Here is a 17500-nt window from a genome sequence, read left to right as displayed (position 1 = left end):
CAACATAAAACCAAAATGCCAACTTGAATAAATAAGAGGGGAAAAATTGATTTAGCAACTGTACATGACCCAGAAATGCTGTAATATGTAACTAATTAGACCTTGCACCAAAAATTGTATAGAAAGTACTTAACATTACTTTACCTGTAGCTTGTGTTTATCTGGAAGTGTCTGTTTAGATTTTAAGAGCTGATATTATCATAACCATTTGTCAGCCACTTGTACCAAAACACAGAAATAATAATATTATTATTAACACACATGGTATTTCAAGAAAATTTCACAAGCTCACCCTTTGTTCTTTCAGCTGTTGTTCAAGCTTGGTGATATCTTCCTGTGCCCGCTGCAGATTTCCTGTTTTTGTCCTTAGTTCAGCATTCCTGGCTTCCAAGTCATTCTTTGTTTGTTTCAACTCCTTCTCAATTTTCTCCTTTTTCCTTGCCTCTCGCTGTGCCTCGTTACTTCGCATTTGAATGTCTTCTTTGAGCTGAATTGAGAATTATGTGTTTTAATGGGCACCATAATAATACAATGTATTATTAAGAGTTAACATACATGTACATGCATATATGACTTTTGATTTTTGATAAATCACTCTTTTCAAGCAAAAAGGATTTCATCAAGTTTCAATAATCACTCAGTTATTGTAGAACTTACCTCTGCAATCTTCATTTCTGCTTCTTCCCTGTCTTGCTCTGCCTTTTGTTGTTTTGTGGTTGCGCTTGAAAGTTCTTCTCTCATCTACAATGAAAATGATGTTGTCAAATTATTACTTTTATTTTTTTTTACATGTACATAACAAAATAAAGACAAGAAGTTTCTTACCTTTGTTATCTCTGAAAATTTTTCATCTCTATCTTTGGTCAACTCATCCTTGATCTTTAAGAGTTCATTGACACTAAAAATAATAATAATCATCATCATCATCATCATCATCATCATCATCATGAAAAAAGGTCAATAACACTATTTTTTTTCTCAGTGTGTGAGTGGGCAGAATTCAACAAATCCTGCAATCTGTTTGATTCCAGGAGCTGGCAGAATTTTCTCATCTGGCCAACTCATGATGGGTGGAATCCCAGCCTTGGTTGCGTTAGCTTGTGTGATGACCTTAAATTTCCATCCATTTACATTCAGAAGCTACTTTTTATTAGACAAGAGGTTTGGAAATAGAATTCAAATAAAAATATTTCTGTTTGAAATGTTGAGTTTGTAAGTCGCTTTCATACTACATTCGATATCAAGCACAGTGCGAGTCAACAACTTAAAAACTGATTCCAGAGAGGAAGGGAGAGAGGGAGGAAAAAAATAAATAAGTTATTTACCAGCTAAGGGTCGGTCCGTATAGCGAAAAACTGTGACCTCGGTCGGTCGGCCTTAGGCAGCATTTTCAAGACTTCGGTCACAGTGTTTTGCTATACGGACCTCCTAGCTAGCAAATGGCATATATATTTTGACTGTGATTGTTCAAGGAGTTTATTGTTGATAATACATGTAAGTTCTTGCTATGATAAATGTAATAGTTACCTATGATCCTGTCCCATTGTTAAGCCAGCTCCTTGCTCTACTAGTTTACTGAGATTTGCTATCTCAAGTTTTAAAGACTGGATTGTTTCTCTTGCTCTCTGCTCCTTATCATGGGCTGCATCAACCATTTTCCATGCTTTTTCAATTTCCTAAAGCACACACACCATACATGAGAATTGAAAGTCAACACTCAATTACAGCTGATTTTAGCTCTCATCCTAAATTTTCAGAGTTTTCCTTAAGCCCACCCCACAAAATTATAGATAAGAGTCTCAGATTTTTGTCCAGACTAAAATTACAAAATCCATAATAATATTATCTGTTAGCCACTAATAACTAATGACTACAGTTCGTCTCAGTTACTGGAAAAATAATATTACCTTTTTGAGAGAAGCTATTGTTGTCTGATCTTCTTGGGAGAGTTTCAAAGCCGTCTGAACTTTCGAGGCGTTTGCTACAATCTCTGCATTCAGCTCTCGGCATTTTTGCATCAATCGTTTTTCACTTTCATGGGACTTTTTCAGCGCCCTGTGCAACTTTTCATATTCCACACGAAACTTCTCGAGACTTTTGTCTCCCATGAGCTCTCCAAGAACCTACAAAACAAGAAGATTCAACCCCCTTAACTAAATTTAGAGATGGCACATTTATGTAAACAGGAGTAAAGGAACGGTGCATTCATCACTGTAGTCTTAAATGTCGTTGATTGTAATACTACTTTACCTCCTGGAAATCTCTTTCAAGTGCTTCGAATGCATTTTCTTCAATAGCAGGCTTTTCTTTAAGCTCCTGTGGTTTTTTATCCGTCTGCAAAAAGTACGTTAAGTGTCATTAGCTTACAAAGAAGACTTCAATTTCCTTAAAATGCAGCCCGAAAAATGCTCTAAGACAGTATTTTTTAAATTACTATACTAACGTCCATTTGTTCCTTATATTTTTACAGACAACGCGTTCGATCATACGCCGTTATGTTCTGTATCCGTCTGTGATTCTGTTGTTTTACTCGCGACCAAGATGGCGGACGTCGTTTGGTTCTTGTTTCCATAGATACATGTGAGTAAATCTTGCTTGTACCCAGGCCCGCTCACACTTCGGTGGACTCGGTGGCCAGCCTCCTTCGCAGCGACAGAGCGCAAAAACCGCTGATTGGCTAGAGAATAATGACGTAAAATGGCTTTTTTTCGCGTAACTGCGCCTGCGCAAACTCTAAAGATTCGAAGTGATCGAGACAGTGATCGATCGAAGTGGAGAATAACACTCTAGCATTTGTCAAATTTTGTGGAAAGTTAGACGACTCATACCCTGGGTGCCAGAGGAATTTTTTTTCAAGGTCGGAGAGAACACTCAGCGATTCCAAATCAACGGTCGAGGACACACGATTGATTACTTCGCAAGTCTGCATGTCAAGTAGCAATGCGTCCTCTTGTATCATTTTGTTGGTTTTGGCTACTGTGAATTTTCTTGACATGGGGTGTTGGTCTGCCCCCAGATTATTTAAAAATCTTGCAGAAACCAGCGAACTGGCAACGAAATTCTTCTTTGTTCTCGGGAACTACAGGAGCAACTTGGTCTTGATGGACGAAAGGTTTTTGCTTTTGAAAATAAGTTTGGCTGGCCGTTGTTATTGAAGACTGTAACGTAACGCGGTCATACAACTTTGATCGTATAAAATCGTCCACTGGGTTTCTTGCTGTAGATGAACTGTGAGTGAACTTCAGCCACAAAGTTGAATTTTCTTAACACCTGGGATTTACAATTTCCACGTCACGTAACCTTGACTGTTAAATGCCATCGATCTGTGCGAGGTTTTTGTTGCTGTTCCTCGCAAATATTTTTGCAGAAACCATTCCAGGAAATCTGCATCAAAGCGTCTTCCACTCAGTGTTTGGCAATATTGTCCTGATCAGTTGTGGAACAGCCCAGAAAAGTACATTACTGTAACAGAGTAACCATGTTGGTCAACTTTTTCATATTTATAAGTTTGCAAAACGGCTACAAAAACACATGTGCAGCAAAGCTTTGGAAGCATGCAAACACTTCAGGTACATTATATAATTATAATAATAATAATAATAATAATAATAATAATAATAATAATAATAATAATAATAATAATAATAAGCCTTACAGCTTTAGTTAGATGCGTACCCCTGACTGAAAGTTGTTTAACACTAAAAATTAGTATGAACACCAAAAAATAATTATTAACAATTATTGTTTCGCTGAAGGCAAGGTGAATATCGGTTAATAAAAACCGAGATGAAGTTGAGGTTTTTGTTCACCAACATTCATAAATTCTGAGGGAATATCGGAAACAATAATTTAAATTTGCCTGACAATAGAAGCAACTCAATTTCTTAGTAAATGATGCCATCATGCAAATCGCCTATTACATAGTTGATTATTTGAATAATACACATTTTCTTTAAAACAATTAATTTATTCGTCTGTCACCTGAACAAAACAGCTTGTGGCTATTTTGAAAAAACCGCTTCGGTGATTATCACGTAATAATAATCATCTCAATGACAAGCAATCAGTGCAGAGAACTTTCAGTAATTACACTAATAAGCATATAATTCCTATAGCACAAGACAATAATGAACAATAATATTATAATTCCATGAGTGCATGTTGATATGAGATCAACAACTCAATCATATCCATTGATTATTGTTTTATTAAATTTTCATTTGATTCTTAACACTTGGACATATTTAAAGGCAATCAGTTTCCAGCATGGTAACACTTGGCGCAATCAGTTTCCATATTATGTCATACTGTATAAGAGCTGTTAACTGAGTGAGTGAACCAATCAGAAAGCGAAAAACACAGTATCCGTGGTTCAAAATTTCATAATGTAAGGTATTATCTTTCCCCTTGTGCTTACTGTGTCATTATTCACTTTCTGTGTAATGGTTTTATCATTGTTTTTGTTTGTAGGAAATGGTAGCCATACCTGATTTATGAAGAAACTGAAGTTGTGCAGTAGTACAGCAACCTACTTTTACTCTCTGCAGATTAGCTTTCTTGGTTCACGGAAAACCCTTTTCATTATTGTAAATACATTGTGGCTTGGAAGATATTCTCAAACAGGTCTGGAGAATGTTCACCACCAAAATTTCCCATTTTGTCTGGATCATATAAGTTCTTTCCTCCTTTTGTTTAGTGGTTGACTAGTGACTTGTGAAATTGTATGGTGCACAAGAGAGCTAAATGCAGTGTCTCCTTTAGTTGTAAAACATATATTAAAGGAACACAAATAATATTGTCATTGTTGTTGAGTAATGTTAGGATTTAGTACTGCCAGTGGTATTACAAGTGTCTCTTTTGAGTGGATTCCCCAACTTTCTGCTAACTTGACCCAAACAGATATATATAGGTGGAGAACAAATTCGGGAAAATGAAAGGAAAAAATACTAAACATGCATCAGTTGATTATTACAATACACTATTTTGTTTTGTTCAATATTATTTGCACTAGAAAGAAAATTAACGACCATAAGAATTTAGTCCATGATAAGGAAAAGTTTGTTCTAAAACCCATATTGGAAATTTAGGCATTTGGGGTGCTTTTTCACAGGGTTACATGTGCATGGTATTAATTTTTATGTCAGTCCAATATTTTTGTTGAAAACTGTGTTGTCTCTATAACTTTGTCCTTTTTTGTGAAGCATGACATTTTCTTCTCTCAATTCAACATTTGATTTGTGTTGCTGATCTTGTTTTTCCAGCAAAAGTGTTATGTTGAATAATAATTATTTTTGTTATATAACTGTTTTTGCCCCCAGCAGTGCATGCTCTTATTGGTTACTTCAAGGTCACATGACATCTAACAAAAACACTTTTGTCGTTCAAAAGTCTCTGAGCAGGCAACAGTGCAAAATCTATGACCTCAGAGGGTAACAGTGCACTGTTGCCCACAAATATTGACCGACGACCACCGTTGCTGTTCCCATTGCACGTTTTGATCCTATTTGTGCTATGTAACAAATCACTTAATGAATGGTCTCTCAGGAAACAGTTCATTTTGTTTCCCTCGTCTGCGCTTCAGGGGAACATTGAAATTTTTAGGGAAACAAAATGAACTGTTTCCCTCGGGACCAGTCATTAAGTGTTTACTGTTGGGATAATAGCAAAATTATTGACCTTGGGTGTTTGGTGACACAGCTACATTGTAAAGCATAACCATTATGAAAATGATATCTGTTTTACCTTATTATAGTGAGCTAACTTTTTGGTGTGGTTTGACTCACAGGTCTTATAATAGGCCAAAAGCAATTTGAGAAATTCATGGGGTTGTGCATCGTGTTCAATGCAGTTTGTTCCGTGCATGTAAATAATAATATGAAATGAAACATGTTTAGTGGGGGGGGGGGGGGGTTAGTACTGCAAAGGCATTGGCATGTCATTGTCGTAATGAGCTAAACCCAAATACTTAACTTCATGTTTTTTTGTGAAAGTTTTTGTTTTCGTTATCGATTTTTCTCTGCTTGATATCCAGCTCCTGCTTTTGATTCTTGAGGGTTTTCTACCTGTCTGACTAATTCTGTGTAACTTAGTGCTTCAGTTTTTGGCACTGACAAAGAAGGGGGCGTATAATCTATATTGAGGGGTAGGGGAAATTCAATTCAGGGGAGATTATTATTGCAACTATTGTAATGTTATTGCATCACTCACCTTCATTGGTGAAATGTATTCATCCATGTGGCAAATTCTGTAGTCTTTGTGAGCCAGTAGCAAGTGAATAAAAATTTTCTAGTGTGGTGAACTGTTTTGCTGGCATCAAAAACCAAAAAAATCGCTTTGCACATTGAACTAGAGCACCTTTGCTGACATTTTCAGTCTCTAAACGGAAAAAGCAGCTTACTTTGTTGAATAAACTTAACTCGCCCTTTGCAAAGAGTCCCATAAAGTTGAAAAAGCACACAATCCCCCGGTAGTCAGATGTGACAGTTGACATATTTTATTTTTAGTTACACAAAACATAGCAATGAACGTTGTTAAAGGGAAGAAAATAACAGGGTTTGTTGTCAATATTTGCCGCTGTTTAATATAACAGGCAGCCGCTCTGTCGCCTTGGCTTATAAAGCGAGAAAACTTACATTGTATGAACAATGTTGACAAGATATTAACTCGAAGTTAAAAACATACATGTACGCTATATGCATTTCAGGACAACCTACGACCCCAAAACCTCACAAACTATATCGAGTGGCGTGAAAGTATAAGGCACTGGACTTCGCTTTTCTGTGTAAAACCAGTTACAACAGTGAAGACGAACACTACCGGTAAAAAAACCTGCTTCTCTTCAAACTTCGATTTGAAAAAGTCTGTCTTGGTGTATGAAATCGGAATTCCACCTTTAAAGACCTCTTAAAAATTTTCATATCAACGAAAAAAAAGTCATATTTCATATGTTTCGCGAAAATAATTTACCTCCAACATATCTCTGTTCTGAGCTTAAAGAGTAACCGACCACCTTAAGAAACGCAAAACTCTAAACAACGAACGTCAAATGAAGCTTCGAAGCTCGTCAAAAACTCTATTGCTTTAGGCGTACTGGTTTTAGTCCGATCTCTTCCCTGACGGCTCTGAAGCATCGTTGAATGATGGCAGATTCAGATCATCTTTTTGCAAATTTTCTCAGAGAAACGCCAGCGGCGTGACAGCCTCGACAAGACGTGGTAGATTTTGATTTGTCGTCCGCCATTTTGAAAATAGAATGGCGGCAACACAAGAGTGATTCTAGTGCGCATGTCTAGCGGTTTTTGCGCTCTGTCCTTCGCAGCCGTTTTAAAAACTGGGTCAAACTGCTGCGACATTGGGAGAGGGACGAGCCTAAAAACGACTGCGAAGGAGGCTAACGAACATGTTGTACCCACTTGGTCTATCATACAAGGTCCCACGATGAATTACATACATACACGGTTATTTTTAATTAAATAGATTAGCAATTTCCATCGCATAATTTGATAGGTAATGCCATGTATAAAAATGGAAACACCTAAATAAATTGTCGTTGTTGTTGTTGTTGTTGTTGTTGGTTTACACATACACGAGTCAAAGGCAAAGTCTAACACGTTGCAATAAATATATTCAGTGTATTGATGGGTGAGTTCTCTCTTGTGGATTTCGGATAGCCTCTTGTTGATAGGGCATTATAACTAAACCACGAAACAGCCAAACACCGAAAGAGCGAAACGAAAAACTGAAAGACCATGTATGACCCCACCATACATTGAATACTAACTGACAAATATCGTTTTAGGGGCCTAAAACGTTATTGCTCCCAGGGTAGTAGCGTCCATATACGCGCGTACTCCCGTGTGTACAGCTCAAATCCTGGAAACCTTATTCCCTGGACGCATTAATTTTTTAAAGTCGTTATAAATCTGGCCAAGTTTTTTTAAATTTCGAACTATACTGGTGTCTCTCTATTTGAGTATTTCCAGTATCTTTTCATTAACTCATACCGCAGGCCTGGCAAAAGAATACAACATTGTTGGACGCTGTTGAAAATTGTCGAACGAGGAGGCCAAACGAATGCAACATGTTGCATCCCGGTTTGGCGTTTTAAAGTTCCTTTTAAAATTACCAGCAGAGTCACTCTCTCTGATAGGAACAGAACGGCGGTTCCAGGACCTGGGAACTGCAACAGCAAATGCGCGATCTCCAAAGATCTTGCACCATGTGCGAGGAACCTTGAGAAGACCCAGGGGAGTAGCGTCCCAGGGTCTTGACTTGCAAAGATCCTGCAGATAAATTGGCGCCATGCCCCTGAGAGCTTTGAACAAAAAAGGGCTATCTGTTCGAAGAGAGATTGCTCAAGCTTTCGTTGCTCGAAACATTCTTCGTGAGCGTACACCTTCAAAATCTCACGCTACGACCCTGGCTCCTAATTCATTGAGATTAAGATTAGGATCCAGATTGAGACTGAGATTAGGAACCATAACTTTTTAGGCCTAATTAGGCTATTTTAAGGAGGATTTTGTGATTGTCGTGTGCTGTGATTTTATCAGAACTTACGAGAGTTCTTAGAGTAATAGGGAAATTATTCCCGGTTCTTTACGGCCGGATAATATGTACCAGGCAGCTTAATTCAAACACCAATAAAAATAATGATAAATATATATTTTGAGCTGAGCAACGTTTTTGTGATTCTTTTGGACTGCTGCCGCACAATGTTTCATCGAATTTTGGTTAAAGTGCCTCAATTTTTTCAGTTTTGTGGGGTGCTAAGTAGCATCGTAAAAAATTGTAAATGGAATTTGTTGCCCGCAGTTGGTCCCACTAAACTCCACGGTGAACTCCACATTGGACAGGTCACAGGTCGCTGGTACTAGCCTCGATACTAGCCCTTGTGACCGAAGCCAAAAAGCCCGGGGGCGGGGGGGTGGGGGACTCCCAGAAAACTTGGATGGGGGTGTGCGGTCCACTCCCTGAAACCCTTACCCTATTTCAAAATCAAAATCAAAATCAAAATCAAATAACTTTATTTATACACGGTTTTCTCATAAGTACATATTTATGAATTAGAATATTTACAAGACTAATAATACCATCTATCTAAAACTAAAAACTAGGAATAAATTAAGTAGTACTTACTTCTGAATTACATTATTTACTTATGAAAATATTTACTACTTATTTAATTACTTATTACGAATAAATAAGTAGTACTTATGAATTAAAATATTTACTTATGAAAATATTTACTACTAAATATTTCAGACCAACATCTGCGATCTTTCCTACCCTATTTCAGACCTGACCAAAAATTTGATACCCTATTTCAGACCTATTTCAGCTGTAACACGGTTGGTGTAATAATTTGAGAAGGGCTTTTGTTTGGAATTTGTTGATGGTCTTATCGATTACCACCTCATGATGAAGAAGTAGCTGCTTCCATGTAAAACACACCCAATTCAAGACTGGAGTGCTGAAACCATACCCTATTTCAGACCAAAATGGTCTCTAGTATTTGAATTCAAATTCGTTGTAACTGCCATGTTTTATCACATTTTTCTCAGTATTACGTCAACATCCACTTACTATATATATATGTACATAGAAGCAATACAATGTAGACTCTCATTGTACCTAAAGAAGGCTGGTTTGGCCAGCCGAAATATAGTACACTAAAATCAAATCTACGTTGTATCGGCTCTTGCTTAAAATATTTAGTTTCTCAAAATAGATACTCCATTTCAGACCAAAACGGCTAACAAACCATACCCTTTAAGGGTTTTGAAGCAAGCAACCGTGTACAATCTTTCTGTCGATGTACGTTGGATCAGTGGCTTGATCTGATCGGCGTTATTTCAAGTTGAGAAACTAAATATTTTAAGCAAGAGCCGATACAACATAGATTTGATTTTAGTGGTGTACTATATTTCGGCTGGCCAAACCAGCCTTCTTCAGGTACAATGAGAGTTTACATTGAATTGCTTCTATGTACATATATATAGTAAATGGATGTTGACGTAATACTGGAAAAATGTGATAAAACATGGCAGTTACAAAGATTTTGAATAAAACCAGCAGACAAGGGTTCCGGTACGGTTGTTATGGATAAAACCTGATACATTGACGAGTGACAGACAACTTAACGACTCTCCCCACAACATCTCCAAGGACATGCAATTAATTCCTATCGAAAAAATATTTTCTAACAGAGACTCGATCTGTAAGGCCAGGGAAGCTTTTTTAATTTTAAAAGGCAGGACAATTGATCCCAACGGTCTTAATATCCGCGAAGAAACGTATCAGATTTCAGTTTATTATTTTGAGTGATTTCCGTTATTTTTCCGTGCCTTGAATTCAAAATCTTTGTAATTGCCATGTTTTATCACATTTTTCCAGTATTGTAAACGTCAACATCCATTTACTATATCTATATGTACATAGAAGCAATTCAATGTAAACTTTCATTGTACCTGAAGAAGGCTGGTTTGGCCAGCCGAAATATAGTACACCACTAAATCAAATCTACGTTGTATCGGCTCTTGCTTAAAATACCCTTTGGGGCCGCACATACCTATATAGTCCATATAAGGGAGCAGCCCCCCCACCGGGTCAAAAGGATCGCGGCTCTGGGAACGAGAATGCCAGGAATGCCCTAGTTGTATAAATATTTTGTCTATTTCTTGGAACTGACGTTGTGACGAGACTCAAGTCAACTGAACGTTGGCGTCCTTTATTTATAAACTGAAAAGATCAGCCGGAAGAAAATACGATAAAGAAGAATAACAGGACAAAGTAAGGCTTACTCAAGTTTTTTACGAGGAACAAAATACACACACAGTAACTCTTCATTGATCTAGGGGGTTGGGGAGGGGGAGAAAATTTAGGAAGAAAATTACGAAAGCGTCATAAGCTGGTTCGCAGCGTCCGGAAACAATACGTATTAGGGGGTATTTGTTATGAAAGGGTCAAAGTACAAAAGTAGTCAATAAGCCAACACCGAAATTTGGCACTCTTTGTTCATCAAAAAAGACTAACAATTTACTCAGCGTTCAAGTTCTTGAGGGGGCCTCTGACAACGAGCCGGCTAGCATTTAAAAACTAATCTCAGCACCCAAAAATAAGGCTTGATTAACATTTCATCACAAGTGCCTTATGCAAATAAAAATCCTATTGAATAGCGGAAGATCACGCTGTCACAAAAAAATACGTATGATTTTCAGTTACTTCTGTATTAATGGCAACCATTTTGAAAACAAAACAAATCATTACTGCAAAGGGTGTTTCATAATTCAAAGAGGCACTGATGAAGTATTCACATTCCATCGATCATCAGTAAACGGTACATGCAATATCATTCATTAAATGATATTCACTTGGGCTCTAATTACAACACTATTGTTTTTGGATTCGCGACAACAAAGAGCTAAAAAAATTCCAGGAACTGTGAGAAGCAGAAAACCTAGAGAATAACCTTCAAGCATTTTTTCCGAGCTTTTTGGTATTTTCTTTTGCAATTAAAAACAATAATAAAAGCGGATTGGTCAGTCAAAACAAAAAGATGACGTCAGAATTATGGACGCATGTAAATTTAGCGCAAGGGAAAAGCACTCTGCAGTCGTGTTTTTCCAGAGAGGAGTGCTCAACCCCTAGTTGTTGTTCTTAGATCGATTGGTCTGGTTTTATCGATGTAGATCCCTAGAAAGGGGTTGAGTGAGATCTCTGAGGTTTTTCACTTGTCATAGGAGTGGCCGATCCGACTCAATCACAAGGACTCATCTTTGTTACGACTATACAAACTACTGATATCGAGTAGGACGTGACGGTCTCTAAAATGATTCCTGAGTCATGTATAATGCCCCAAGACGTCAAGGCCTTAGTGTTTGATTGCGACGGGACACTTGTGGATACCATGCCAATTCACTGGAAAGCGTGGTGTAAAATCTGTAAGGAAACTGGCCTTGTCTTTCGTAAAACCGATTTCTACAGCTTGGCTGGAGTGCCCGGAAAGAAAATTATTCGCGTGTTGGCAAAACAACAAAAAATCAAACTCGACCCCTTCGTTATCTACGACAGAAAGAGGGAATACTTCTTGGAAGGTTTGTCGTCTGTAACAGCCATCCAGTGTGTTGTACGATTTGCACAAGAGGCTCATCAAATGGGAATTCCAACTGCAGTGGCTTCGGGGAGCTCGCGAACGCAAGTTTTGACTGGTAAGCTTTTAAATAATTATTTCGAATTTTAATCTTACATTGAGTCAGTTACCTCGCTAATAGGGGCGAAAGCAGTGCTTAAAAAAAAAACAATTACTCTGAAGGTGTTAAAAGACGCTAGCGAAAAAGATTTAAATTTTTGTTTTGATTCTTCGAGAACTATATTTGGTGGCAGATCATACCCCAGCCGCCGCCCCCTATCAGTCCCCTGTGGAAAGTTCCACTAATATCCAAACATATCGTTGTGCTTTGGATTCGAAATATATGTTTTATTCCATTTTTCAAAGAGTCAACATTAAAAAGGAACGATTTCTGGCGCGATCTCCCGAATTACTTCGAAGCGTGCTTTCATTCATTGGAAACAGAGTCATTGAGTTCAAAGTCCATTATGGAATACAATGGTTACGTGCGCGCTTGTTTCGTGCGTCTTATTTCCTTTGAATGGATTGCTAAGACTCGATTGCACCCTTTTAACATTCTTTGGTGTATACTTTGTAAAAATAGGGTGCATTTAGTCCTAAAAACAATTCGAATACGGAATTTTATTGACGTTCTTAGCGACCGAAGACCGGAAAAAAGGTTGGAGGCATGACGGGGGTGTGAACATGGTCATAATATTGGTCGGCTCAGCAGGTCATCTCAGTGCTCGAAAACACTAGACGCCTTTAGCACGTACATGTATTTTCGATAAAACAGCGAGGGGAATTATTGCCGTTAATGCGTGAATTATCGAAATAATAAACGTATCTATTAAACATTGTGCCATTTTCTCGCTGGTTTTTGTGCAAAGTTCAGCTCAATATTCCGTTGTTTTATGAGGTCATACTTCGCATCCTGCTAACCACTCTTCGTTGAAAAAACGTGCTTATTCGATTAGAACAAAAAGATATCAGTGTTGTTCCATAAACGTGTAATTTATGTTCTGATTTTAGCCCTCAAGTTAGCGAAAATTGATCACTTATTTGATGTTGTGCTGGGCAACGAAGATTACGAAGACCACAAGCCCGAACCAGACGCCTTTCTCACGGCTGCTAAGCGACTTGGAGTTAAACCAGAAGATTGTTGGGGCTTCGAAGACTCGTAAGTTTTGTGCTTTAATTCAAATTTGTTCTTCTTGAGTATTGCATTTTTGTGGCTTAATTTAGGCAAAGTCTCAGGCTTTTTGATATTGGTATCGTTGTTCCGTTTTATTGTAAAAAATAAAATGCTTATCTTGCAAATGTCGCTCGAGCTTTGTTTGATGTTCCACAACAATGCTTCGAGCTCTTGTTGTTATGGGCAAAGTTCAATGATTTACAAAAGAACTATAAATAGACAAAACATACCGTGATGAAAATTTCTCCGAAGAAATAAGGGCCATTTTAACTTCAAAATGGGTGGAAAATGTTTTGTATTTTGGTGAAAGCTTTGATTGTATGTGACCTTCTAAAGAGCCGAAAGAGTTTGACTCAACATTGTTTTCAAAGAATCTTTGCACTGCAAAATAATTATGTGATGGCAAAATATAGTGTCCAGGTTTTCTAAGTTTCTCAGCGTAAAAAAAGGGATCTTAATATTTTAATCAAGTTTATCGAACGAGTTCACTTTACCATGGGTGCCAGAGGATTTTTTTTGAAAGGACCGAGAGAGTGCTTAGCCTGCGAACGCAGACGTATTTCCGGCGGTCGTTTCTCTCCCTTTTCGGGGGAGAGAAACGACCGCCGGAAATACGTCTGCGTTCGCAGGCTAGAGAGTGCTACGCGAGTTGGAGGCAATGACGGTGGACTGAAAAACTCGGTCTTTGCTTTCGACACGCGCAGCATTGTCTTGGACCTTGGATAGAAAATTCCTCTGGCACCCAGGGTGAGTTTACTTAAGGAATAGGGAAGGATTACGTTTTTGCAAACGTTGGCCGTGTAGCACTTATATGTGAACAGACTTAACTGATTAAAGTGTAGTGCTGCGTCGGTGGGGAAGTAGTATACAAAAATTTGGTTTTATCAACGGAGTTGATAATGTAAATTGGCCACCGTACAGAGATTCGCTCTGACGAAGGGCTAACGCTCGAAACGTCAGCTTTTAGAATCTCTGTACGGTGGCCAATTTACATTATCAACTCCGTTGATAAAACCAAATTTTTGATTAAAGTGTAAGTCTCCACCCCATATGAAACATGCGAGCGATAGCCCTACTGATGGAAATGGGCCCACACAAGGACAGAGAAAAACTCTGACCAGGGTGGTACTTAATTAAGGAATAATTTACTATTTTTAACTCTTAAATTAGGTGCACGTTAATTTCAGAATATAAAGAAAATTATTTTTATTTATAGTATGATTATGTGAACTCCGACAAAAGGCGATTTAACTTTTTTTTTTTTAAATTTTTATAGGGATATTGGCCTTGAGGCAATACGAAAAGCTGGGTTTCACAGATTTACAGATGTTCGTAAAATGGAAGGATACCCCATTAGGACAGATGAGAATGGATTGGAGATAACCAACACCACAACAGAATTTTACAGTCAAAGATATAGAGCTTTTACCGTGTAAAATTAAGTGTGTGTATAGTGATGTAGCCTTGTCGTTGTTATTTGTCACTGTAAATATAAGTGCCCGTGAACTTAAATTTTTATTTGCCTCAATCCCACACATTGTGAATGGTGCAAATGCCAAAAACAGCACAAATTGGATTTTTTTATTTATTTAATTTTTAGAATAATACTATAGTTGAAATTGACTTTCATTTCTGCACATTTTAAAGGTAATTTAAAATAAGGTAAAGTCACTTTATTTAACATCGGCTGTTCCTTCAGCTACAATGCTGATATCAATGGAAGTCAACTGGATGTGCACACTTTACCCCCTTCCCTCTCTCAGTGCTCAATTTTAAAGGTATTTAAATCTACACAAAGTCACAACAGATGTTGAAGTTGCTGGGAATTGAACTTGCAACCTCTCGCTGTCAACATTCACCAGTCAATTGAGCTAATATAATGCCTGCTCCTCATCTAACATTAATTCAAATCTGTAAGTCTCACTCCAGGAGTCAATGGGTTAATTAATTAATTAGTCCATGCAGCGAGTGTTTCATTAGTTAACTCTTTCCATCTCTAAGAAAGGGAACTTTAGTAATCAGGTGAAAACAAGTCTGTGATGTTTTTTGCTTGTTATGGTACCAGTGTATTTTGTTCTCTTTTAATTTTTAACAGTGCAGTGGTCCATTATTTTTACTGTTGGATTTTCAACCTGCACTATTTTCTGAATTTTGATAGTCCATGCATGAGTGGTTGTGTTATCCTTTGCCAGTTTTCAAACTTGACATTTGAATTGGACAGACTTTTTGTTAGTCTCTTTCACAGTCAAAATGGCAATGTCAGACAATGATTATTAATTTGTACATATTGTACAGTGATGTATATAGTAATTACATAAGGTCGCTGTTGAACAACTATTATAATTTTTAAAATATCTACAAATAACTGCACTATTGGTAGTACATCATTTCACTTGCAATCGTGCACTCAATGATTTCATAATAATAATAATTATTATTATTATTATTATTACAAGATAAGGCAAAATAATACAGCAATGACTGTACATAATTTCGCCATACCGAATAAGTATTCACGGCCTGGAAATGGTTGAGTTAAATTAAGTTAATTTTTATTACTAGTTTCCTTTGCAGCCACATTTTGGAATGTCAGGCAGCATAATGCATACGACATCCTAAAGGATGGCTGTGAAGGACACATTGAGTTTGTTACAGAACATATCATAAATTTGCAGACCCAAATTCTCTTGGGCTAGTTAAATGATCTCCATATTGGTAGATATTGAATGTATAAACTTGTGCTGCAGAACTATCAGGGACCTTAAGCAAGGACATCGATGACGGCTACAACAATGTTGTCTAAAAATGTTATTTCCTGTTACTGTTCCATGTCGCTCAGCTTGAAAAGTGTGAATACACATTCCAAAAATAAAATTGATGAGAATGGTGTGGATATTTAGGGAGAAAATTAAACATCCATTGTCAGGTGCTCTCGTCCTCTACATGACCTCAAATTTGATCATTTCACGTCGTTGTCAAGACAAGAATGGCACAGAAATGTATCACATGCAGGGCGTGCAGGCCCAGTTGTTCAAACAATGGCTAGCGCTATCCACCGGATAAACACTCGCAAAACCAATTGAGTTATCCACTGGTTAGTGATTTATCGGGTGTATAGTGCTATCCATCGTTTGAACAACTGGGGCCTGAACTATTGTTTTTGCTATTTAAACCTATTGTTTTGTCGCGTTCTTGTAGCCGCCGTCATTGTCGTCCTTGCTTTAAGGGTTCCTATTATGCTTCATAGTGGAACATCGTGTTGGACAATATTCTTATCCTCTGCAGAAATTCCTAAGTTGCTTTGATTCAATAATACGGACAGGTCTAGCAACAATGGAGCTATTGAATTCGAAAGTGGACCTAATAATTAATTCACATCAAAGATGATATTCTGAACAGTGAAGAGTGGAAGAAATGTTTAAGTGATGATTTTGCTGTTTAAAAACTGCTCAAAAATCACAGAAGCAACCTTGATCCATTTTATGATTATCACTTTTGGTGGACTTTTTTTGAGATGAATTCCTGGTAAAAATTTCTTTTTGTTTCATAAGAAACCTAGTCCTTTTGTCAAAATTAGCCACTTTCTAAGCTCACTGTACTAAAATTAAGTCTTTCAGTCCACATGAAAACGTCCAATGATTTTTGAGAACCTTTTCACCATAAAATTGTGACAAATATGCCTCCATTTGACAGGCAAAATTATTACTTAACCCATTCACTTCTTAGGTGACCCTGGATGCCCCGGTTGATGAGTAAAAATATCGTCATGGCGTTAGACAGAGTAAAATCTGTTAAGTCAATCACCCAGGAGTCAATGGGTTAATGCAGGGGACATATTTTTTGACTGGTTAATATCTCGTTTAACTGCAGAAAAAGGACTACTTTAAGAGAATTCTGGTAATAATACAGAAGGATTATTGCGGTGCTATTTAATAGAAGCAGCTACATGTAATTGTATTGGGAAGAAAAAGAACAATGGCATCATTACAGAGCAATGTATATTTACGAAATTTATTATTGTGAAGAAATCAGACTTACAGATACAAGGGGAATAAAAAGAAAACGTCACAAGTCATGTAAATTCAACTGTGGTTTAATCATTCCTAAGAACTGCATCCTTTTGTTCAAAACATGCACAGGCAAGCATGTCAGTTAACAGTCACAATAAATCACAAGATACATGTACATGTAGTATCTGC

The 17500-nt window shown here is 37.4% G+C and overlaps 2 protein-coding genes and 1 long non-coding RNA gene across 3 annotated transcripts in view; 2 read left to right on the top strand and 1 right to left on the bottom strand.

Annotated features, from left to right (window-relative positions):
* The window catches only part of LOC138006946 (cilia- and flagella-associated protein 58-like), a 16023-nt gene extending 13454 nt beyond the window's left edge, over positions 1-2569 (bottom strand). Inside the window, exons 1-7 of the mRNA XM_068853585.1 lie at positions 2444-2569; positions 2251-2334; positions 1908-2123; positions 1528-1676; positions 826-898; positions 658-741; positions 293-487 (exon numbers count right to left, since the gene is read on the bottom strand). Coding sequence (XP_068709686.1) covers positions 293-487; positions 658-741; positions 826-898; positions 1528-1676; positions 1908-2123; positions 2251-2334; positions 2444-2449 — 807 coding nt within the window. The 5' untranslated portion in view covers positions 2450-2569. The remainder of the gene's footprint in view (positions 1-292; positions 488-657; positions 742-825; positions 899-1527; positions 1677-1907; positions 2124-2250; positions 2335-2443) is intronic.
* A 168-nt stretch (positions 2570-2737) lies between these two features.
* On the top strand, positions 2738-4797 carry LOC138008828 (uncharacterized). Its single transcript, XR_011124277.1, has 2 exons — positions 2738-3569; positions 4471-4797. It is a non-coding gene; the product is annotated as an uncharacterized lncRNA (long non-coding RNA).
* A 6785-nt stretch (positions 4798-11582) lies between these two features.
* Positions 11583-17500, top strand: part of LOC138006943 (fructose-1-phosphate phosphatase YqaB-like) — a 6147-nt gene continuing 229 nt past the window's right edge. The window contains exons 1-3 of the mRNA XM_068853582.1: positions 11583-12206; positions 13139-13286; positions 14578-17500. The exon at positions 14578-17500 is cut by the window's right edge and continues 229 nt beyond it. Of these exons, the coding sequence (XP_068709683.1) occupies positions 11828-12206; positions 13139-13286; positions 14578-14737 (687 nt within the window). The 5' untranslated portion in view covers positions 11583-11827 and the 3' untranslated portion in view covers positions 14738-17500. The remainder of the gene's footprint in view (positions 12207-13138; positions 13287-14577) is intronic.

The sequence above is a fragment of the Montipora foliosa genome, chromosome 6, assembly GCF_036669935.1.
Source record: "Montipora foliosa isolate CH-2021 chromosome 6, ASM3666993v2, whole genome shotgun sequence".
In the NCBI taxonomy this organism is placed as follows: Eukaryota; Metazoa; Cnidaria; class Anthozoa; order Scleractinia; family Acroporidae; genus Montipora; species Montipora foliosa.
Note: the sequence above shows the minus strand (reverse complement) of the source record. Positions and strands in the feature narration are given on the sequence as shown.